At 47.3% G+C, this 24,744-nt stretch overlaps 1 protein-coding gene and 1 pseudogene across 1 annotated transcript in view; both read left to right on the forward strand.

The window, feature by feature from the left end:
• Ptprn2 (protein tyrosine phosphatase receptor type N2) overlaps positions 1–24,744 on the forward strand; it is a 755,793-nt gene that overhangs the window by 68,369 nt on the left and 662,680 nt on the right. Inside the window, exon 2 of the mRNA XM_021201639.2 lies at positions 6,927–6,977. Coding sequence (XP_021057298.1) covers positions 6,927–6,977 — 51 coding nt within the window. The remainder of the gene's footprint in view (positions 1–6,926; positions 6,978–24,744) is intronic.
• Positions 22,064–23,650, forward strand: LOC110324629 (annotated as a pseudogene).

Below are 24,744 nucleotides of genomic sequence, written 5' to 3' on the forward strand. Positions count from 1 at the left end.
TCACTTTCCAGGATCTTACTACAAAACCAAGAGCTTGCAGTATAGATGCTTATTCAACGCCTGGAGGTCTTACCTGACTGGGAGGAGCTGACAAGGCTTCTAAAAGGTGCGGGGCATGGAGGGAAAGAAGGCTTGCATAGGTATTTTATTCTGATAGGAACATTTGCCAAAGGATGTCTAGGTGTGAGGACTCGGAGGGCCCCGTGATCCTAATAATCTGAGCCTCTTATCCTATGATGCTGAGATAGGAGTTGTTATACCTAGGCCAGTTCCTGATCGAGACTTGACTGGAGCACTGTTCTCAGCTCCTGTGGGTATCAGGACTGGACTCTTTGTATTTGAGAAGATGCCAGAGGGTGAGGGTGCTCACAGCAGATGCAGAGTTGGCATGGGGGCCCAAGCCACTCCTTTCCTGGCTCAGAATGTCAAGGTGAGGAATTCTAAAAGAATAATCCTCAAATCTTACTCTTGTTATTTTTGATGTTCATGCAGTTCCTAGCATAGAGGTTACTTAGTACCATCCTTGGAACCTTTAGCTTTTCTATAGGAAGGAAAGGATTGGCTTTGATGGGCATCAAGATTTGCTGCTGGCTCTGTTGGTGCTGGACAATCTTCTGCAGGTCTTGGCAGGGCTTCCAGGGCTAGAGCACAGCTACGGTTGTTGTTGTTGTTGTTGTTGTTGTTGTTGTTGTTGTTGTTGTGTTTTAAAGCTTTAGACTGATTCAGAACAGTCCTACAAGGTAGCTTACTATGAAGCGTGACAGTGGTATAGTAGTGCACAGTGTAGTCTCTGAGTGCAGAGATCCCTGAGGGATAGTCACTGTGGGAGGAGCTGACAAGGCTTCTAAAAGGTGCAGGGCATGGAGGGAAAGAAGGCTTGCATTGTTTTACTTGTATTCTGTCAGACTGTGAAGTCTGCGTGTGTTTCTGGCAAAAGGATGAGCAGTATTGCCACATATGATGGAGGCATCATAATATTTCCCATCCCTTCACCTATGTAGAAGAAGGAGCATAAAATTTCCTAATAGACCTACTACGGACACAGCATTATCAGGGATGCTACCCTGTCAAGGGAGATGCTCCTCCTCCTCCTCCTCCAGGAGCATAAAATTTCCTAATAGACCTACTACGGACACAGCATTATCAGGGATGCTACCCTGTCAAGGGAGATGCTCCTCCTCCTCCTCCTCCTCCTCCTCCTCCTCCTCCTCCTCTCCCCCCCCCTTCATGAGGTTTCATGTAACCCATTCTGGCCTCAAACTCTCTAGATAGCTGAGGATGTCCAGAAATTTATGATCCTCCTTCTGCCAACTCCCAAGTTCTTGGATTACAGGCATGTACCACTAACCTGCTCACTGTTATATAGTACTGAGAATTGAACCTAAGACTTCACTAGGCAAGTACTCTACCAACTTAGATATACCCTGAGCCTGAAGTGTCCCTAAGGGGTCCTTGGCTGAAGCCTGGGGTCTCAGAGCTAAGCCCTAGGAAGTAGCATTCATTAGCAGATACTATGATATGAGTGATTCAGGCTGCACAGGTTTCTTCATGTTGGTTCATGCCACCAAATGCATCAAATATAGGTTCCTATCAGGTGGACTTCACATGGCTTCCGTGAATGTTTAACACATAATTCAGAATATCTCCTATGTCCCTGTGTGTCTTAGTTACTTCTCTATTGCTTTGATAAAACACATGACCTAGTTAGAAGGTGTTTAATAGGACTTAAAACTTCAGAGGGTTGGAGTCCATGGAGCAAAAGCATGGTGTCAGGAACAGCTGAGAGCTCATAGCTTGATCTATAGGCAGGAGGCAGAAGAAACTTAAAACCTCCAAGCCCACCCCCCAGTGACACACCTTCTCCAACAAGCCCACACAGTCTAATCTTTCCCAAACACTTCTATCAACTGGAGGCCAACTGCTCACACCTATGCAAACATATGAGCCTATGGGAGCCATTCCCATTCAAACTTCCACACAGGCTGTCAGGAACAGAGCCCTTAGCCATGGCCTCCCCCTGTTTTGAAGGTGTTCCCTCCCTCCTCCATCTTGGCTGGGGTGGTCAAGTCCTAGCTTCTGTGTTTTGGAGGAGCTATCTCCTCAAAGGGAAAAGTTGTGGATAAAATGGAAGAGGGTTTGTACTGCATCCCCCGCACTAACATCCTGAGACTCTGGGGCCCAGGACAGGAAGACATGCCTCCATGTACACTTGTGAGCTGTGCTGCCCTGGGAAAGGTGCTGGGACCCAGCGGATGGTAGGACCACTAAGTTTCTGATGGTCTTTAACTAGACCTACCTTTTCCGTGCATGTCTAACAGCAAAGGATTGTTGGGGATAATGAAAGGCTGTTGCTGAGGTTACAGAACCATCACAATTCAGAACCAGGGACTTTGGCTGCTTGTCACTGAGCCTCTCTACCTGACAGGTGACTGACTGTCTTGGGTGTCACCTATTCACTCTGAGTGCTGATGCTCCAGGTCCTGGTCACTAAGGGACAAGAACATCCTTACTCAGGAAGAGTTCTCTGTCTAGAGAATGCAGTACTAGGGGCTTCTATGTAAGCAAGCAGATGTGCTTGGTTTTGGAGAAGTTGGGAAGAATGGGAATGTAGGGGGCCAGAGCTGAGGATGCCCACTTACACAGGACTCCAGGAGAGGATTTGTGGACTGATTCTGGACACCCAGAGTGATTGGGAGTTGCTCGGTTTATCACACGGGTGTTCAGGTAGAAGTGACATGCCACCATGGGAGAGAGTCCCTGAATTTAGAACCCAACCATGCAGTTATGGGATAGTCTGGAATGCAGGCTTCCATGTGACAGACCTTTCATGTGGGCTGCCCCTCTGAATAGCTCACGGCTCAGTTCAGATCTTTCTGTGTAAGGTGCAAACTATCATAGCTTTGAGATGGCTTCTGCTTAAAAGCCAAGAGAGCAGCTCCAGAAAAGGTGGAGCGATCCAGGTTAATGGGGATAAACAAAACATACTCTAGACTGATATCGAATACCAAAAGATCAGACAAACTAGTCCTCATCCCAAAGATGGACACCTATCTTGGGGTCCCCTGAGTTCAAGTCAGTGGGATTTATAATCGGTGGATTTTCAACCCTTTGTGCCTCTTCAGAATCAGCTTTGAATTGTGTTTCACACAGGCTGCACTGGGCAGAGGCTCAGTTAAGAGGCTGAGAGACAAGCTTAACCTCAGCATGTGCCTGTCTACAGATGGGCTCTGGAGCCTCCGCAGTCTCTGTGGCCCACGCTGCTCCTGCAGGGTAAGGGGCAGCTCAGAGGATCAAGCTACTGCGAGGGAGGCAGAGGCACTGCCTTAGAGAAGGGGAAACACTGATGGAAAATGGATATATGAGTGCTGTGCTGTGTGCGGATAGCTACCATGGGGAAAGCAGCAATATCCTCATTATTAACTCATGCTACACGATCCACACACCAGATGGGGTTTGCTAAGTTTTATTTAGCTACAATACTAAATGATCTGAAAGAATTATCAGCTCCCAGTTATGAAAATTAGGTAAGAGTACTCTGGGATGCTACGAATCCCAGCTGCTCTGTAGAGACCCAGAGTATCCACTCCGCTCACGTGACATGCCTGAGCAGAAAAGATTTTATTATTTTGGTGAGATAATTCAGTTCTACACCGATATATTTCTAATGCTCTCGGGTAAAAAAAGGAAAACCTACCATGTTCCGTGATTGCAGGTTTTTCATGAGTCTCAGAGCGTTTGCTAAAGCAGCAAGCTGGAAGGTATTGGTTCGGCTCCCTCTCCACAGTAGGGAGTGTCTCTGGATGTGAGGTCATTTCTCCCTGCTGAGGTTACTTTTAAGACCTAGAATTAGGAAGGAGCCGGGATGTGAGTACCGCACTGCTGAGTAATGCTTGCTTAGGTGGCCCCGGGTGAGGACCAAGAGGTAGTAAGGGCCAGGTATCCTGCCAGCTAGGGAAGCTGTGAAGCTTCGCTGTCGAGATCTATCTGCAGCCTAGGAACTGTAGTTTCAAAGGCAGGGCAGTATCGTGTGGCGATGGCTCCTGTGGGTGTTCTTTGTGGATCAGTTGCTCTCCTCAGGCTGATGTTTGGCTTTAGGTGTAAATCATATGTGAGCTGCTGGCGGGTGTGCCGAGCTCTGCCTCTGGCCACAGGATGTCTGGACAAGGTTGTGGGAAGCACACTGGAGGAGCTGAGACTCAGACTGCAGAGGGGGCACCAGCGTCGGCTGTCTCTCTTTCCTCTGGATGACTTACCATGATAATCACTGTCATTAGGTGCCTGATATTTACAATCTAATGTGTTTTTTTGTTGAATTTAGAGCACATAAAGTTGCACATAAATTAAATTGGCATCCGGACTGGTGGCCTGAGGTAAGCACTCTCCACAGCTCTGGGGATGTGTCCTTTGAACCCTCTTGCTGCTGTTTTCTTCCCCAAGGTCTTTCTGAAGCATAAGCTCATCCAGCTCCAGGAAGGACCAGAGCTGGGCAGACGCTAGGGCCAGAGCTGTCTTAGTGTAGCCAGAGCTGCCTTGCTGTAGTCAGTCAGAGCTACAGGAACATGTGATGCACATTCTGTTCTATCAGTTCTGGCTGTCTAGTGTGATTACGGCAGAAACAGGAAGCCATGGAGAGACTTTCTTCCTATGCTTTTTTTTTGGGAGAGTTCTGGCATCTGCCATCTCACATGACAAACACAGCTCCTCCCTGAGCTCTGTGTGTGTGTGTGTGTGTGTGTGTGTGTGTGTGTATGTGTGGTTGTGCCTGTAACCCTGTCTTTTTCCAGGCCTTTCTTCAGGCACTTAATGAGGACTGAGATGCTGCTCAGTAGAGTTGCATACCCACTGCTATGCCAAGGGGTAGAGAACGCAGAGGCACAATACTACCCCAGCCTGTCTTCCAGCTTAAGGTGCCCTTTCCCCTTTGCATCCTGGGAGGAGAGATGTACCGGGGAGCTGGGAGCCTCCCATGGCTCATTCCTTCTGGACTGCAGTGAGGGAAGATTGGAGGTCAGATGAGAACAGCCCAGAAACTGAACAGAAACTCTCCTTAATTTTACTGCTCTCAATGCTAGGATCAGAGACGCCACATGACCTCCATAGGTCAGGGCTTTTTGTGGGAGCCAGCATGCAGCCTAGGCCTACAGCTTTGAGTTCTCAACTGCTGTGCTTGGTGTCCTTAAAAGACTCGCTGCCACAGCTACCCTTTCCTCAAACACTGCTTAGCTTCAATGCCATGGATGAAGGAATGACCCTGGGCTAGATGAGGCTGGCTCTGAGTGGGGAGAGCATGATACAGATGAAGCAATGTTGCTTCAGGGGTAAAGTGGTCGACACTGATACCCTAAAAATGTGCTCGAGAGGGGGAGATAGTGTTTTCCATTACATTGTATTATTATTTTGAAGAAATGGGATCTCTTAGGGTAGAGATGGCTGTGATTGACTCACTAGTCTCAAGTACAACCAGTGGGCAGTTTGCACAGGGCTGAGAGGGTGACTGACACAGCTCACCTAGGTGTGCACTTAGAGATCTCTTAGGACAAGACACTTAAGCAAAGGTCCCTGCAAGCAGTGGCTTCCTCCTTTGTCGTGGGGTAATCATAAGGTTGAAGGAGGGCCACTGGCTCATGTGAATGGTGGACCGGAGTCTCCTTTATGCTAACTGATGCTGTCATAGCCTCCGCTGAGCCTGGTGTTGTGTCATGCTCAGCCTGTGCTTGCTGACTGCCATTGGTTGCTGCAGCTATAAGGATCTGAAGGAATTAATGGTTCAGTTCCTTCATAATAAATAATTTTTCTCTTAATGTATAAGTTGCCTTGTACTCATTCACTTATTCAGAAACAAGGGTAGTCATGGAAGAATGAATGGGAAGAAGGTACGAAGGAGACCCCGGGACTCATCCCTGAGAGGATGATACAGTCTGTAGTTGATGATCACTGTGTGTTGTGGCAGGTGCCACGTGATGTCGGCCTGGCCTGTGTGGAGGACTCCGTGGGGGACTTTTGAGTGGGTCTTGGTAGATGGATAGGAGTTTGGCCATTGGGGAAATGTGGATTAAGGCATTAGACTTTGACATGCATGTTCTGAGCACACCTGGCTTTTGTGGGACTTACACTTCACTGGTGCCCATGTGAATATAGCATTGTGCCTCTGAGCAGGGAGGGCTCATCTGAGTAGAGAGACTTCTTTCATGTCCCTCTGATCCTGCCTGCTCTCCCCATCCCTTCCCTGTGTTCAAGGTGGCTACAGATTATATCCAGTTGCCCTGTGAGCACATTTGCATTGGTCCCCTGTTTTACGGGAGACTATCAGGGTCTGTTTCAGCTGTGGGAAGAGGCTGGACACCTTTATGTTTTTAGGTGAAGTCTCCTCTGAATGCCTCCATTCTTTTGCCACTCTCCATGCCTGTTTCTCTTTGCATGTCCTTTCCTTCTTTGTCATTGTCCCCATGCAGAGGCACACAACCAGTCTCCATGGAGTCATGGGGATGGGGGCAGATGTCAGGATCTCAGAATCCTTCTCAGTGTGCACAGTTGGATTAGGTCCAGAGGTCTGGCCCATTTCTGGTATTGTGTCTACTTCTGTCCATGCTGCTGCTGTGAGCTCAGCCTCAAGCCCCGACTTCCCTGGGTGGGCAGTTTAACAGTGCTGTGGGGCTAGAGGGGCATATCTGCATAGGTTGCCATGCCAAGGACATGGGCTCTCTCTGATGTGAACTTGAAGGCACGGGACATGCCACCAATCCTTCTGATAGACAGGTTGTCCAGATTGTACGGAGGTCTGTTATAATGGCTTCAGAATAATCCAGCGACATCACGAAGAAGCAGATCCAAGGAGTCTGCATGGGGGGAGGGTTTTTTTTTTTCCAAGCCTCAAAGGCCATTGGTTTCTCTGTCACTGACTTCTTCTCTTCTGTGTTTTTATCTAGGATGCTTGTTTGAGGATGGCTTGTGTGGATCACTGGAGACCTGTGTGAACGGTGAGTACGGACTACGCATGAGGCACTGCTGAAGTTTTGGATCTGTTTCTTCTGCTGTGGATTAGAGGGTGGTTTCCACACCTCTGTTCTGAGGAGGGATGCAGAGCCTTTTGTCTTCGGATGCTAGGGATGGGGAGAGAGTTCTTACTCATAGTTGTGTGTCTGGGTACCTATCAGCCTCAGTCCCTGAGTGTAGGCCTGTTCTTCAGGAGGAAGGGGCATTGTTGGTGATGGACTCTGGTGGTAAGGAAGAAAGAATGAATGTGAGTCTAATGTGCCGGCATTCCTCAGCACTAGCTCTACTTGGCCCCCTGCCCCCAGCCTGTGCTTGATGCCTGCACATTTTCTGTGTTCATGGCTTCATGTTGATCTCACAGGAAGTCCTTCCTAGGGCTAGCTCCTGGAAATGTTGGGTGAGTAGCCGTCAACAGGGAGGGGAGTGGCCAAAGACTTCTCAAATGAAGAAAATGACTATGTGTGTGTTTAATGGGTGCCAGGTTCTGGGCAGTTTGCTGTTTGAACTAGGGGAGAGGTGGAGATAATGCTGGAAGGTCACAGTTGTGTGCTTCAGAGTGAAACTGGGTGTGTAGTAGCCCTCTGGAACCCAAGGCAGGTTGACAAAGCACACACTCTTTTTTCTTAGCTTACTGCCCGCCTGTCTTTAGCTTGTAAGTGGCGAAGGGGAGCCTCCTCCTGCAGCTGCTGCTGATTCTGAGCTGTCACAGATGCCCCTGTACTCTTAAGTGGCCCTGCATAGCCAAGGGTGCCCTATGGGCTACTTGGTTTGCAGAGAAGGCTCCAGACTTGGGGACAGGTCCAGGGAAAGCCCCTCCTTGAGTGCAGGTGTCAAGCTTTGTCTGTGCTGAAACACTAAATCAAGTGCTTTGGGGCCATGCAGAACTCCAGCCCTGTGGCCTAGATCAGGAATCTCAGTTAGGGGGAACTGCATGTGTGTGTGTCTGAGCTGGCAGCAAGGACCAGCAGGGAGGGACAAAAGCTGGCCCTGGGAAGGAAGGAGAGCAGAATGCCAACTGTCCCCAGCTCGGCTTTCTGCAGGATGATTTCTGTGATGGGTCAGGCCAGGGCCACGTGGCTTGGCTGGCAGGACCCTGACCCCCTGAGCTGGACTTTGTTCTGCTTTGGGGGGATAGCATTAAGTAGATTATCTTAAAAGTATCTTCTCAGCTAAATATGGTCAATTTATACTCACCAAGCTCTGATGATGAAGGACCCAGTGTGTGTGTGTGTGTGTATGTGTGTGTGTGTGTGTCCCTTCCCTCAGCAGAAAGCAAGTCTGGAAGTGAGCCAGAATTATTCTTTGGTTTATTTTCTTCCCCCAACTCCAACTTGCCTTCCTAACCTGCAGTGATAGATACATTATTAAGATAATAGCCTTCTATTCTTTGGGAAAGAAAAGCAATTTAAATGTAAATATAGATATTCAGGTCTTGGTTTAAGGGAACAGACAGTATTTGACACCTTTTTTCTAGTGCAGCTAGGTCTGGGAAATGGCAAGGCAGGCTGCCCAAGTGCTACAGGCTGGGTGTTTGCTGTGGCTGACAGGAGTCCTAAGAAATATAACATCCTGTTGTTGCTGGCCTGGATTTACTGTTGTCATGGTGACTGTATAATTCATCCTCCTAGCTGGTGGAGCAGAGAGGTGTGGCCAGTCTCAGTGAAGATGGACAGGTGGCCACGGGGTAGGGCGTGGAATGGAGTCCAGGGTGCCTGCATTCATATGTGGGGGTCTCTTTCATTCACGACTCCTTTTCCTGAGATGAGGCAGGCATATATAGTCTTATTAGCTCATTTTTTAAAAAGCGTATAGCATTTTTAAATAAAACAAAAAAATTAAAGTGCTTGGGTGGAATGAGATAATTTATAAAGAATATGAAAAGTTAAACATAGTCAGGTTAAGAAAAGAAGTCATATTAAAAAAGAAGGAAGCAAAGGAAACTGAAAGGGCTAGAATCACAGCTCAGCATCAGAGGCCTGCTTTAGATGTACAAGGCCCTGGGTTTGATTTTCAGTACTACAAAAACAAACAAACAAACACACCCACACAAGTACTGCAGCAACAAAACAAACATTAGCAGGAATCTGGGAAGCTGGAGGGGGATGTGAAATGGCTCTGTACTGTGGAGAGAGGATGGCAGCAGATTAGACGTTAGGTAAGGGTACGGTTCAGCAGTCCTGCTTGTGAGCGCATACCCCAAAAAGAACTGACTTGTGAGCACTTACCCCAAAGAACTGACAGCAAAGACTCGGCGAAGTATGTACTCACCTGTGGGCACTACAGACTTCTCCATAACATCCCCATAATGGAAACAGTCAGAGTTTGTCCCTTGGTGGGTGGAGAAAGGAAACCTGGTCGCGTACACAATATCCCTGACACAGAGACATGGTGCTCAGTACAATAAGCCAACTGTAGGAAAAGACAAGTCACAATTCATAATGGTATCGGAATTTTGTTTATGAGGTAAATAATTTTGTGGTTGGGGGTTGCCACAGAATGAGGAAGCATGTTAAAGGGTTTCAGCGTTAGGGAGGCTGGCAACCACTGGTCCAGGGTCTGCTGTCTCTACTCCTTTTGACACAAGGGAGGGAGGCAGAACATGGAGGGGAAGAGAGTACAGAGGGGCAAAGCTGCCCACCTCATGGCGGATGGGAGGCTGAGGGAGACAGGGGCACGGTGCACACTTTAAAGCTGCTCCAGGAGCTATTTCCCCACCAAACCCCACATTTTTATTTCTACTGCCTCTCAGTAATACCATAAAACTATGAATTTTATGTACATTGATCAACCCATTGATCAGGTTGGAGTCCTTGGGACTTAAGCACACAGGTGTTTTGGGTGACACTTATGAAAACCACAATATCCCACTATCAAAAGCACTGAAAAATGTAAACTCTGAAGCAGTATTTGGTCATCTGAGGAAAAACTGAAAGTGTTCTGAGTATTTTGCCGTCCTGGAGTGGGCTTCAGAAAATGGAGTTTAGATTAGTCACATGGAATTCCTCAGAGGGAAGAGAATATACTTCAAAAGACTTGGAAATGGGTTTCCTACCAGAGCTACTAACTCCGAATGGTGCATGTGCAGAAACTAGACAGGGTGTCCTAAAGTGGAATTCCAAGAGTGTGAAACAGTTAAAGCAAATTTGTAGAGACTAAAAAACCAATGCTTACGTTACATCAATGGTTCAGTGAGGTGTCCTAGGGTTCCATGAGTCCTGAGCTGTAAACTGACGCCCAAGATATGCATTCTGAGAAAGAACTCCACGACCCGAAATACTAAAGGAATCTTTCAGCATGAATAATCCTGTGCAGTGATGGCTATGTTAATTCTAGACATTCTAGTGGATGTATCATGAATATTGAAATAACAATTTTAAGACAGGTTTGTTGTTTATTTACATGTGTATACATGTTTTGCCTGCATGTGCTTTTGTGCAAGTATTCATGCAGTGCTCACAGAGACCAGAAGAGAGTGAAAGATTCCCCTAGGACAGGAGTTACAGACAGTCGTGAGCCACTATGTGGGTGCTGGGAACCAAACTCAGGTCCTCTGGAAGAGCAGTCACTGCTTTTAAATGCTTTGCCATCTCTCCAGCTCCAGAGAATGCTTTTATTTATTTATTTATTTATTTATTTTGGTTTTTCGAGACAGGGTTTCTCTGTATAGCTCTGGCTGTCCTGGAACTCACTCCGTAGACCAGGCTGACCTTGAACTCAGAAATCTGCCTGCCTCTGCCTCCCGAGTGCTGGGATTAAAGGCGTGCACCACCACGCCCGGCTCTTTTTTTAAAAAGGATTTATTTATTTGTTTATTTATTTATTTATTTATTTATCATATGTAAGTACACTGTAGCTGTCTTCAGACACTCCAAAAGAGGGAGTCAAGATCTCCTTACAGATGGTTGTGAGCTACCATGTGGTTGCTGGGATTTGAACTCAGGACCTTCAGAAGAGCAGTCGGGTGCTCTTACCCACTGAGCCATCTCACCAGCCCCTAATTTTTTTTTTCTTAAAAGCTTCTCCAGTGTTCTTGTCTTCATTCTTATTTATTTATTTATTTATTTATTTATTTATTTATTTATTTATTATATGTGTGCACACTGTAGCTGTCTTCAGACACTGCAGAAGGCATCGGATTTTTGTTATGGATGCTTGTGAGCCACCATGTGCTTGCTGGGATTTGAACTCAGGACCTTTGGAAGAGCAGTCAGTGTTCTTAACCAAATTTTATAGTTACTTTTCTTGTGGCTGTGCCCAAACACCCAACAAGAATCAAGTAGGTGAGGAAGGGTTTAAAGAGTGTGGCTCTCCATTTAAAGTACATCATGGCATCATCATTACAGTGAGGAAGCAGGAGCGTGAGGTGGCTGGTTCCCATCCCACGGAACGGAGCTGCCTGAAGTCAGGGTAGGTCTTCCTACCTCAGTTAGCCTAACCTAGAAACTCCATCACAGATGTGCCTAGAAGTCCGCTATGTAGGTGATTGTAGATCTGGTTGCTGGCAGTCAGCATTTGCCATGCACTTCTGTTCTCTAGACGACTCGGATATTAGGCAGGTGTTAGAAACCAAGCATGGAGGCGTTAACAGCGCCGAGTGCAGCAGTCTATGCGGGACCCAGCCGATATGGTGGCCACTGCGTAGACGGGATGGGGAGGGCTTAACGGCACATGCCAAGCTCCGGATCCTTATCTGCGCAGTCACTGTTACTTTCCTCATATGTTTATGTTTTTCAAATATTTTCTTGCAGACATTTCTTTACAGATATGGTGCTTCAAATTCTAAGGAAGGGTAATTGTGATAAAAATAATATATTGGCAGGTACATAGATGCAGCCCACTCAGTGACTTTTGAGCCTGCTGCTTCTAACCACCTACCTAATACCCAAGTGTTTAACACAAAACAGTTAACAATATGTGGTTCCACTTTATGGGTGCAGAACCAGCGGGCACTTCCCTCTCAAAGTCAGGGCACATAAAACAAATATCCCTGTGCTCACTTTGGCAGCACACATGTTAAAATTCGAATGGTAGAGAGAATTAGCATGGCTCCCGTGCTAACACGATGCATTCCGTATTTTTTTTTAAAAAAAGAGAAGAAAACAGCCGCCTCCTCCTACTGGCCCTGTGCCACACAGGTGCTGGAAGTGCCTGGCTGCGAGTGGAGGGTGTTGGAAAATTCCATCAGAAAGGTCACACTGACTGTTGGGCCATGCCTGGCTTTTACTTCATTTGTATTCTGCTCTCAGCAAGCAGGGAAGGCCCTCAGCTGAAGAAGGTATTTACTGCAAAAGGCTGAGTGAGTCATCAAAGGAGTGTGAAGGGAGAGAGGGAACTGGAAAAAGCTATACTGGAGATTAGCACCCAAGAAGCCAGTTAGCAGAGGAAGACTGGAAGTCGTCCCGACCCTGACAAACAGAGCGTGCACCGCACACCGCCCTAGAAACCGAAACCCAACGGGTGAGAGAGGAAGGAGTCTGTAGAGAATGCCCCGCGCGCCGTGTTCTTCGGGGGCTCACTAGCCCACTTCGGAACTTCAAGTATTTTTTAATTAATTAATTAATTGGTTAGTTAGTTAGTTAATTTTCCTGAATAAGCTATTTCTATTCCAGGACTCACGTAAAAGGGCATGACCTCCCCGCTCCCCATCTCCCCTCCTGGTGGCTGACAGGATCTCTACCTCAAGTGTACTGTGTTTTCTCTTAAATTCTAATAAAATTGACCTGCAAGTTTCCTTTTGAGTCTGTTTCTGAATTCTTTTATTAATGAAGCCAAGAATGCCCAAAGACACATGCCATTTCCCTGGTAACAAATGTTTGTGTACTTGGGTAGAAGAAATTATTTCTTTTGTCAATGTTAATGAAAAAACACAGCTCTCAGCTTGGAATAAGAGATAGTTTATTCTGGAACGTAATTTAATAATCATGACCCAGGAACACAGGTTTAGGTTAGCCCGAATTCTATATTCCAATGTGAAGGCAGGTTTATAGTTTTACAGAACAAAGACAGTCATAAATTAATACCAGTTTAAAATACACTGGTGGTTCACTTCAGTGAGGCGGTTACAGCAAGATGGGGACTGGGGGAGAATGTTTCTATAAGCCTCAGGCACTAGCTGATGACATTCTTAGCTTTTGAGTTGATAGAAGCTACTGATACATTAATAGAGTCAAAAGATACATTAGTCAAAGCAAGGTAACATGCAGAGGTGAGCAAGGAATGGCTGTTCATGGGGCAAAAGCTAGTCCATGCATAATTAGCCCCTGGGCCTGTAAGTTTCAACCCCTTTACATGGCTGCAGCTCTGATTAGCCTGTCTTTGCAGACACTTCTTTCCAGGAATTCTTGATGACACCTCCCACCCTAGGGTCATGGCTGAGACCAGTGTGCTAGGGGAAAGTAAACATATGTGTTTGATGTTAGTGTTACCTGGCCCAGGAGCCTTCAGAAGTGAACAAAGGGACAGGAAGTGCTCTATTTCATGGGAGGACCAAAGAGTTCTGAGCTACTGTTTCCAAGATGCTGGGTCATTAATCTGCTGCCTTGGTTTTTAAAGGAAATTAAGACAGTTCCTTTAAAACTCCTTGTTTTTAGAGGAAATCAGGAAACATGATTGATTAAGGAAGGTGCATCTATTCACATCATGGCCAGACTGGAGAGGGAAAAGTCATTTCCCTCCCTCACACTGCAGTTTGTAGAAATCCAAGGGATTTCTTTCTGGGAAGGAGATAAAAAGAGGGAACAAGCTTAGGAACCAGAGGGAGAAGGGTCAAGAGTAAGCAGTGTGGCTGAACGTGAGCAGAACACAGTTGTTATTAGGACTTTTGGAGTAGGAGTCTGGGGTTTGTTAGCTCCAGTAGGGGAGGATCACCCATTCCCAGCAAACACATCGAGAAGACAAGCTTGTTGGTTAACATTCATTGTAAACTAAAAGGATTTAGGATCCACATGGAAACACAATTGTCTGAATGTGCGTGGAAACCATTCCTTGGGCTGGAGTCTTGGACTAAATAGAGAGTGAGCCAGATGAGCACAAATGATCTCTCTCAGCTTCCTGACTGTGACCGAGCTCCTGCCAGCATGCTTTCCCCACCAGGAGGAACTGTGTCCCTTCCAACTGTAAGCTAAAATATGCACCTTGTCTGGGGCCAGAGAGATGCTGTTCTTGTGGAGGGCATGGTTTCGATCCTTAGCACTTACACTGTGGCTAACAACCTTCCGTAAAACTCAAGTACCAGGTATCCAATGTGAGCACCTGAAAATTATGCTGTGAGCACCGTATGCACACAGTAAACAGACGTGGACATACATGTGAGCAAAACTACTTGCACACATACAATAAAATAAATCTAAAAATAAGTAAACAAATCAAGCCCCTTTCCTTTATGCTGCCACTATCAGGTTTTTGGTCATAGCACTAAGGAAAGTAACAGTTGATTGTTTAGACCAGCACAGAAAGGAAACAGGACCACTGAGTGTCCCACAGGGAACCGTCAGGATGGTAGCTAGAGCCCTGCCTGCGGTGTAATGCAGTGGTCTGGGAGGGAAGTTGGAGCTGAGGGCCGCTCTCTAATCTGGAGAAGTCCCTTTTAGTTAAGGTGGCTTTCTTTGTGTGCAGGTATTCCTGCTACACTAATGAAGGCAGTCCGGGTTGGTGGTGTGAGGTCCTGGGAGGTCAGTGTGAGTCACTGCACTAACTCCCAGTTTGCAATCATCACTGTACAAATATAGAAAGGTCTTCCTGGTCGGTTAGTGTTTGGCCCTGGACAAAGGCTCTGGTTCCAGAGCATAGCTCTGCAGTGTCTGTCACAACACTTGCCTGTTTGTTTTTTCTGGTTTCTTGTCATTGGCCTTCTCACCATGAACTGGAAATGTTCAGGACTAAAAGTTAGGCCTTCAGCCTAAAAACCAACATAGAACAAAGATAGGGACCTGAGGCTCTTTCCCTGCACTCAGTTCCTTGGGGGCTTGTCCTAGTTAGGGTCGCTATGCAGTGATCAAAAGGAACCTGGGAAGAAAGAGTCTGTCGTGCTTACATGTTCATAGCATGGTGTGTCATTAGAGGAAGTCGGGGCAGGAAGCTGGAGGCAGGAGCTGATGTGGGAGCCAAGAGAGATGCTACTTGCTGGCTTTTTCCTTGTGGCTTTCTCAGCCTGCTTTCTTATAGAACTCAGGACCACCAATCCAGGCGTGGCTCCAGCCACAGTGGGCTGGGCCTTCCACCATCAATCATTAATTAAGAAAATGCCGTACATGCGTGCCCATAGCCCAATCTTATGGAAGCGTTTTCTCAGTTAAGGTTCCCCTTCTCAGATTTTTTTTTATCAAGTTGTTATAAAAGTAGCCAGGACAGGACCCTATGGAGGAGTCAGTGTATTTTAATGAAAGCAGATTTTAAGTCCCCATCTCATAATGATATATTTGTATGAAAATGTCACAATGAAACCCATTTTTCTATACTGGTGTTGACACAGAAACAGCTTTCACCTCAAAGAGAATAAGGAATCGTTTATTTTGAACTCAATCATGAGTGACCACACCCCCAAAACACAGATTCATGTTCCCGAAAACACCATGTTCCAATGGTAACACTTCCAGAAGTGTTTTGCTATGGTTTTCATTTTTGTTTTATGTCTATGCCTGTTCTGCCTGCATGGATGCCCGTGTAGCACTTGTGTGCCTGGTGCCCATGGAGGACAGAAGAGGGACATCCAACCTGGAACTGGTGTTGCAGATGGTTGTGAGCTGCCACACAAGTTCTGGGAATTGAACCCAGGTCCTCTGGAAGAACAACTAGTGCTCTTAACCACTGAACCATTTCTTCAGCTCCCTGTTTTATGTTGTTTTAATAATAATAAAGAGAATCGTAAGTCAAGATATTTCTCAAATATATTAATGAGACCACCAGGTGGGTTTGTCACAGCAAAGCGGGAGGAAGTCTGGGAAGCAGGCTTCTGATGCTGTCTGATGGCATCCCTAGGTCTCTGGGTTGTGAAAGCTAACACATCTCAAGTTCCAAGAAGCCTTACCTAATAGTTATACAATGTTTAGTCGCAACACACAGGTGTTCCAGGGGCTGAAGATAGATCAAGATAAATTGTCACCAGGCCCTGGACCTGCCATATTCTCCCCTCTCTCCAACCACAGATGTTCTGAGCCTTGTAGTATCTGTAACATGGACTTGGTTTTCCCCACCCCAAACCCCCTTCCTCTTGGGAACCTCATTCATACTCACTAACAAAGAAAACACAGAACAGAATGGGGTAGATGGTTTGGTGGCATTAAGACCAGTGTTCAGATCCCCATAGTCCATGTAACAGCTGGGCACAGTAGAGCTTTCCTGTAACTCCAGGGTATATGTGGTGGGAAGGGTGACAGAAGGATTCCAGGCATTTCTTGGACAGCCAGTCTAACTGAAACCACAAGCTTCAAGCTCACTGAGAGACCTTGCCTCAAAACAAACAAACAAACAAACAAGGTAGAGAAATGAGGAAAACATCATTGGCCTTCCACACATATGTATAGCACACATGTGTGCACACACACACTCACACATACTCACACACTCCTATACACTCATGGACATGCACACTCACATACTCATACATACTTACAGATACACACAATGCACATGTACAAACACACATACATATAGCACACTAACACACAACACTCAGACTCACGCACTTACACACACTCATACACACAGAGTGCCACACACACAGCAAAACAAAGGGTAGATATTGTGTAGCTAGAGTGTGAGTTCATTTAGGGAGCCCCTTCTAATGAGTGAGATGTTGCCTCTGTTATTAGCATGGAGGGTCAATTACATTTTTATAAGTTATGCTGCTATAGAGACAAGATTTTGGATTTTGGATTTTGTTGTCCTTTTAATCAAAGTCTTGGTCCATTTTCAACAGAAAAAGTCTGAGGGATTTTAATGGCTAGTGGATGTAAAATCTCTACCTGCTCTGGGCCTGGCAGAGTTCTGTGTCCCTGGGTCCATCTTCTTGATAGATACACAGCAGAAACCCTTTGCTTGGTTCCTGCAAGCCTGTTGAGCAAACAGGTTTTTTTTTGTGTTTTTTTTTTTCATGAGAAAAGAGTAAGCATCAGACAGTAGAACTAGAGGCACAAGTATATCGCTTTGAATTCAGAATCTCCATCGGTTTCTCCTGGGCCCCAGCCCATTCTCAGCCTGGAGTCACCATTATGCTACTGGCCCTACAGTGAGTTGGGGATTAGGTGAGGTGTGTACCTGAATGGACCCTGCAGCTGGAAGACATCAGGCTTCCCCCAAGGTCCTATCCTTGGCCCTGAAAGAATAGGACTCAGTTTATTTTGAGGAAACAGCTACCATGTCCTTGGAATCTGGAAACCCATCCTATTGTTGCCTTATAAACAGGTAGTAATCTCACAATGCCACAGGGCTGCCACCATGTCTTCCCCCCTGAGACCAGCACAGGGAGGGTGCCACATGGACAGTACCAGAGTCAGCCTGGGAAAGCTGCAGCTCACCCCACTGCACAGAGGGTGGAACTGAGCATGGTCGACACCTTGGGACTTATGGGGTTCATGCCTCCTAGGCTCCAGGCATCTTCTGACCACACAGAAAAGATTTGAATCCTGCACTCAGTCTCCTTCTCCAGCTGACTCCGCTTCCTTACAGCCTCTCAGTCGTCAAGTTAAAGTTTCTTACTATTGTTTTTCCAGTAAAACATAATAGCTCTGGCCATATTCTACATAACCTGGTAAATTGCACAAGCACTCACAGACCCAGTTGTGACCGGTGAGTTAAAAAAATGAAAAGAAACAGGAACTCTACATCTCTAGATGGCTGTACCTCAAGAGGGCTGTAGAGAGAGTAAGAGCAAGATGACCCTGCTCCTACTGCCCAAGGATGCAGTGGGTGGGCGTGCCTCTTAACTGGGTGCTCAGAGCCCAGCTCCTGACTCTGAGGACTGACTTGATGTTTGGTGACATTAAGTCTAAGTCCTCCTCTAAGGTGAGAGACAGAGATCCGTGGGTCAGGTCCTGATTCCTCCAGATGAACTTTGCACCTGATCTATCCCATCTCAGACCTGTGTCCCTCCACTGAGTGCCACAACCCAGCAGGCCACACACGGAGGTGAGTGAGGCAGGACCAGGTCAGCACACACCCTTCCCTCCTCAACTCTCTACCTGTTTCCAAGCAAATATTTGTTGCCCTTAGGGAATGTTCAGAGTAGCCCTGGCTGCCTGTCCAGCACAGCTGTCCCTTTTTATACATAGTGTCAGCGTTCACAGGGGATTAGCTCTCTTTCCTCAGGATCCCAGTCTGTATGAAGTTCCTTATGAACCAGGACCCCATGGTTATTGGTGCAGGAAATTGCAGCTTCGGTGTCTAACAGAGGAGGAGGAACAGAGCTTAGGTGGGAGATCTCTCTGGGTCTAGTGTCTCTCACAGCTCCTCAGGTGTCTCCTGGACTAGGCAGCATGTGAAGCCCTAAGACTTTGGCATGGAGACTAGCAAATTCAGTCAGAGCTGAAGATGATTGGGAAGATAAAGTATGGGCACTGAGTAACGTTCTGTTTGTTAACACAGGGCATGACTTTTAAGAGTTGCAGTTGTTATTTTACTTGAGTTTGTAACAAAATAACCTGTCAAAAACAACATAAAGGATTAAGTTTATTTTGCCTTAGAGGCCCCTGGGCACCCCTTGGCTGCCGTCAGGAAGCTGAGGAGGGAACAACAATACTCCATTGCTTTCTCCCTTTTCACTAAGTCTGGGACCACAGCCCATGGGAGAGTCCCACTCACATTCAGGGTGAGTCCTCCCGCCTCAGTTAAACTCTCTGGAAATCCTCCTATGTCCGGAGGTATGTTTCCACTGAGATTCTAAATGTAGAGTAGTCTTATAAAAGTGTAATTACAGTTATGATCATGGTGGCCAGTGAATCAGTTGTTCATGCTAGAGAGGCCATGTTAGCGACTCTTCAGGCACTGTGTGGTCTAGCTCACCCAGTATCATAGGAGTGCTGTTAATCACATCCTCACCCCCACAAAGGCAAATCTTGGGGACAACTCCTTGTCCTCAGGTTACTCTTGGGGGCGGGGCTTGGGGAGGAGCCAGCGCAATATAATTCAGGCCTGACCTTGGCCAATGCTCTTCCACCTGTGGTTGGAGCTTTGAGTAGATCACACTTTGACACACCCGTTTTACTAGCAACTTTGGTCTCCGTCTTGCCCTGTAGGTATCATGCAAAGCCCTGTTCTTTCTACTTCCTTCTCTGCTGTGTGTTCTCAGATGAGAAGGCCTGAGGACAGCCTGAAACCATGGCCACCGGGAAGCCACCAGGGAATAGCAGGAAACCTTCTGGGGGTGGGCAGACCTTCTACCCTCATCAGAAACCTCTTGTCTGCAGAGAGCCAGCCTTGAGGAGACACTGGGGCCTGAGCCACTTATGGACCCCACAGCAGGATGTCTTGCCTACTCTCAGCAAGGTCAGGGGCAGGTCTGTAAATGCTCCAGTAGATGCTTTTTGGAGGGCTGGTATCTGACAGAAACAGGTGACCCTACCCCTCCAGACTTACCTTCTTGACCAGGTGCTACTACTGTCTTCATGGAGCCCTTCTGCCCACCTGGCTCCTATCAGCCACTCCTCCTTCCCTGACCAGCTTGGAGAGTCAGGATGTAGTCAGGCACTTCTGTCTGACTCTATCTGAGCAGTTAGTGTTGGCTGAGGTGAGCAGAGCAGCCCGCCTACGACTGCTTATTTTCTGCCTTTAGGAAGGCTCTTCTGCAGGGGCAGAGCATCAGGTCTGTTCCCAGGCACACGAGGCAGAGTGAATGTAGAGGAAATACGTTATGGGATTTCAGAGATTTCTGCTAGTCTGCCACTTCCGTGGTGAATCTGGCATCCTGTGTAAGGTGCTTGGTATTCTCCTACTAACTGGAGAGGGCAGCAAGGGCCAACTTTATAAAAAGAAAGTGTCAGTCATCAACATTTTCTCCCTCAGGTTTATCACGGACAATTTAAAAACAAACTATGCAAATGTGTCTATGCCCTCATGCAGAGAGAAACTGTCTGCTGTGCGCCCTGACAGACAGACTGTCTTTGTGCACCACTTCCTGGTATGTGCTGTTACAGATCTGGGTGCACTCACTGACCCTGTGGTGCCCTCCCCAGCGGAAGCCTGAAGAGCCCAGGTGTGACCACTAGCCTGTTCCACTCCCGAATTCCAATTAATCAAACCCAAAAAGGATGGAAATTAATTACTGAATTAAACCATGTGAAGCTAAGTCTAATTTGGCATATTAACTGGAAAAGCTCTTTAATTCTGCGCCTTGGCATTAATGCCTAGATGTGAATCGTGGTAGATTCAGCTCGTTTTAAAACATCCATGCCTCATCCCACATACTCCGGTGGCGAGGATGGCCTGGGCCACTTGGCTCTGGAGACTGTGTTTCTCCTCTTTCAAGGATGTCTTGTCAGGAGTTTGCTGGGTGGGTGGGTGGGGAAGTAGAGGGAATGCGACCACGTTCACACCCCCGCTGCTCTTCCTTGTCAGTATTTATAGCTCAGTGCTGAGGAAGCCATGCCGCACAGCAGCATGCTTTATGATTCTCCAGGGTGGCTGGCAGCATCACTATAGAGTGAAGCAGATTGCCCTGCAGAAGCAGGGTCGCATTCTCTGCTGCTGCCTGCCCGGCTGTCCAGACTACTGACAGCACACACCCTTCACAGAGCGGAGCGTGTACTCACCCCACCTCCCGGCAACTCCAGTGCCACAAGTCTTTGTGAAACTGCATTTCCTTATACATTCTGGGATGGCAGTTGGTGGGTTGTGAGCAGTGGAGGACAGTACTTTCTGTGTTGGCACTGTTGTGTCACAGTGAGTGACTTCACTGGTGGCTTTGCGATAAAATGACAAGCACCAGAGAGATGGTGAATTTCATTGTTCTAAAACGAGGCTCATCTAGGTTCTACATGCAGCCTAAGTCTTAGGAAATCGGGATCTTCCCTAAGCTGGGTATTAGGGACAGAACTCTGAGCACCAGGCGTCTGTGCAATGAGGCCTTGGTTGGTGTCCAATTCTCAAAACTCTTCCATTGACTGTCTTACCAACACCGTTTCAGACGGTACTGGGAGTTTTGTAGGCTCAGTTCCCAGAAACACCACCACACGGTATATGCATTCAACTTGGATTTTCACATTGCGGTTGCTATTTGCAATACAATTCACACTATACAGCTATTTGTATCTCATACCCTGAAGAAGTCAGAGAAATTGTCAGGAGAGGTATGCAATTGATATTCGTCAACTGGACATGACTGTAGACATATTTGGGAAGAGAGAATCTCAGTTGTGGAGTTGCCTCCATCAGATGGTCTGTGGGAAACTATCTTGATTGCTAATTGATGTAGGAAGGCCAAGCCTATTCTGGGTGGCATCATCCCTTCCTTGGCAGGTAACCTGTGCTGTAGCCGAGCAAGCCAGGGAGAGCAGGTCAGTAAGTAGTATTCCTTCATGGTGTCTGTGCTACATTCCTGCCTTGGCTTCCCCTAGTGATGGGCTGCATCCTGTGAGACATAGACACTCTTTCCTTGCCCAGCTGTCTTTGGGTTGGTACCAGAGATGGGATACTGCTAAGAGAAGCATAGCTGTGCTGCTTCTTGGGAGGATTGTAGAAGCATTTTGGTCTTTGGTCCACTGAGTGCTTCGAGCTTAATGGGGTACTTAAGGGAGCTTGTAAGGTAACATGCTGAGAAAAAGCAAGCCAGTACACGCATGCGCAACCCCAGCCATCCCCCTGCCACCCTCAGAGTGTGGGATGACTGACAAGCTACCTTGTGAAGGTTCAGAGAGAGTCCGAGAGTCTCTCAAAGGCTCTTTCAAGGCGTCCACGTGACATTTTGTGTTAAGAATCTGAGGAAGTGAAACCTGTGCTTCACTGAGGCAATAGATACGGGTGAGCTGGGGCTGAAGAGTCAGCCGTGGTTAGTCAGGGACCAGCATCCATTAGGTAAAACCTTCTGGGAAGTGTTTCTCCAGGGTCAGCACACAGGACCTGTGGTGGTCTGTTATGGGAGATGATAAGGCTGCTCATCAAGCTGGCAGCAGAACTTGGCAAGTATGTGTAAGAGTCTCCCATGTGTATTGGTTTTGAGGCAGCAGAACTTGGCAAGTATGTGTAAGAGTCTCCCATGTGTATTGGTTTTGAAGGCATGAAGGTGTCATGAGGACCAGGTTGAGGTTTGGCACCGTGTGGCAGAGTTGGAGTTTTGCTAAAGACTGGCCAGGAGAGAACATCAGATCAGTGAGGGTATAGCCTCAGTAGCAGTCGAAACCCCAGGGTTGAAGGGGTCATGGAGAAAAGCTGAAGTTTGGCAAAGTGTGGTGGAGTCAAAGTCCTTAAAGAAGCCAGGGAAGGCCACAGGAGATGGTGTGACCTTGGTGGCAGTGGAGACTCCAGAATGTTGGAGATACCAGAACTGTGGGCTGACCACCAAGGATAGCATCAGGTGTGTAGTAGAGTCACCTTGAACCTACAAAACAAGTTTTGTGTGTGTGTGTGTGTGTGTGTGTGTGTGTGTGTGTGTGTATGCACATGCACACATGTGGATGCATGTGTATGTGTGTCCGTGTGTCTATGTGTGTGCATGTGTGTTGTTGCATGTGTGTGTATGTGTGTATGGATATGTATGTGTGCATGTGTGCATGTGCTTACGTGTACATACATATATTTGTGCATGTGTATGTGTGTCTGTGTGTGAGCATGTCACACACATGTGTGTATCCACACGTGTGTGTGCAAGTGTGTGTATGCGTGCATGATTGTGTATGCATGTGCATGTGCGTGTGTATGTGCGTGTGTTTGTGTGTGTGTGCACGGGTATGTATTGTGGATGGTAGAGCCAGAGAAAAAGAGACTGCCCAAGCCCTTTGGAGCCCAGAAGGTCGGAGTGTCTTTGACAAAGGTCACTGAGCAAGCCAGGGAGTGCCAACCAGTAAGCCATATTCCTTCATGGTTTTTGCCTCAAGCTCCTCTCTTAGCTCCTTCTGAAGAGGGAACCTTCAAGTCAGATTTTTTTTTTTCTTCCTGAGCTGTTTGGTCAGTGTTTTATCACAGGGGTGCAAAACTAGCTAGGATGGGGTGAGCCCAGATAAGCATGCACTCACTCATTTCTCTCCACTCTTGACTGCGGCTGTGACTTGAGTAGCTAGAAGCTCCTTCCTCCGTGGCTTCCCTGCCATGAGAGACTGCAACATGAACTTGTGAGTCACTTATTGGCAGGCTACTTCATCATAGCAACAGGAAAGAAACCAGGAAGTAAGAATAAGCAAATTAAGAGTAAGTCTTTGGCGCTGCTCACAGGCTTGGTGTTAGCGGTTCGGGCTCGGCTCGGTGTCTGGGGTATGAGGGTCTGGCAAACTGGAGGCTTCGTCTCGGACTTGTCGGAGAGCATGGATACAGGCGCTGGCTCAATCCGAGAAGCTGGTGGAGCCTTCGGAAAATGAGACAAGGCTGAAGAGGATCCATAGCTAGAGAATAGTTGGCTGCCCTGAAAAAACACCATGAAGATGAGGTTGACCACCTTTCGAAGGAGATAGAGCGTCTGCAGAAGCAAATTGGATGCTGTAAGAAGGAGATTAAACACCTAAAGAGTGGTCATTAAATGCACGCGCAGTCAGTCCCTCACAGAGTGGCCTGTATCATTCCCCACTTCTGTAGAGACATTGTTTTGAATGATTAATATTTGCTGTGTGCTACTAACAGATAATAAACTATCACCAGGAAAAAAAAAAAGAAGTCTTATGATTCCCTAGGAAGTGCAGGAGAGGCCAGAGAGATAAGCCCGCATCTAGTGTAGAGTGACCCAAGAATGGAGGACAGTCAGCATGCAGGTGACTGGATCTGAGTAAGCTGTGTTCCTAGGAGCAGAAGAGAATTACCACGGAGGGACGGAGGCCTGAGAAACATCCCCGCCCAGTACAGTTTCCATGGAGACTATTGACTGGAAGTACAGGCGGGGTGTACACTACCCAAGGTCTTTTTTCAAAAATTAATTATTTTATGTATTTACTCTATCCAAGGTCTCTTCCGTATAGTTGCATTACTTAGTGAGACCCTGTTCTGATACGCTCCAGTTTCTTCAGGTTGCATAAGCAAGAAATAAGATACACTGGGGGCTTCCGTGTGCTGTCTGTCTCTCATACTCAGGTTGTGGTCTCACCCCGAGATAGCTCTGATGAAGGAAATGGTCGTCCTCGTATGAGGTTAAGCGAGCACTGTGCTTAGATCAGAAGGGACCTGGTGTCCTCACAGGCCTTTGCAGAGGACTCTACATGGCCGTACACGGGTCACAATTCGAGACTGTCCTTTACCTCTGTGGCCCAGGATGTCCCTGCTTGCCACCATGGATGTGCAGAGGAAGTGCTTCCACTCCTTTGCTTCTGGGCCTGAGTTTGAGAAGCTGTCATGTGACCTCACCACCCCCTCCCCTTTCACCTCGGTCCTGAGAGCTTTGCAAGGGCAGCAATGAAGGGGCACAAGATGGCTGAGATCCCACTGCATACCACCCTGTCATCTGTGCTTCTCTGAGTTTCACTGTTTCCCCTCAAAGCTTGACAAAGCCCAGATGTCCTGGCCTCCCCACTGCCTTAGGGGACTGCCACCTGCCTGCTCTATGTTGGCAGGACCAGGGACCTTCAAGAGGGTGTGGCTCTCAGTGCTGGGCTGCCCCCCCCCCCCCCCCCCCCTCCTTCCCCC

Source organism: Mus pahari, chromosome 7, assembly GCF_900095145.1.
Source record: "Mus pahari chromosome 7, PAHARI_EIJ_v1.1, whole genome shotgun sequence".
Classification (NCBI taxonomy): Eukaryota; Metazoa; Chordata; class Mammalia; order Rodentia; family Muridae; genus Mus; species Mus pahari.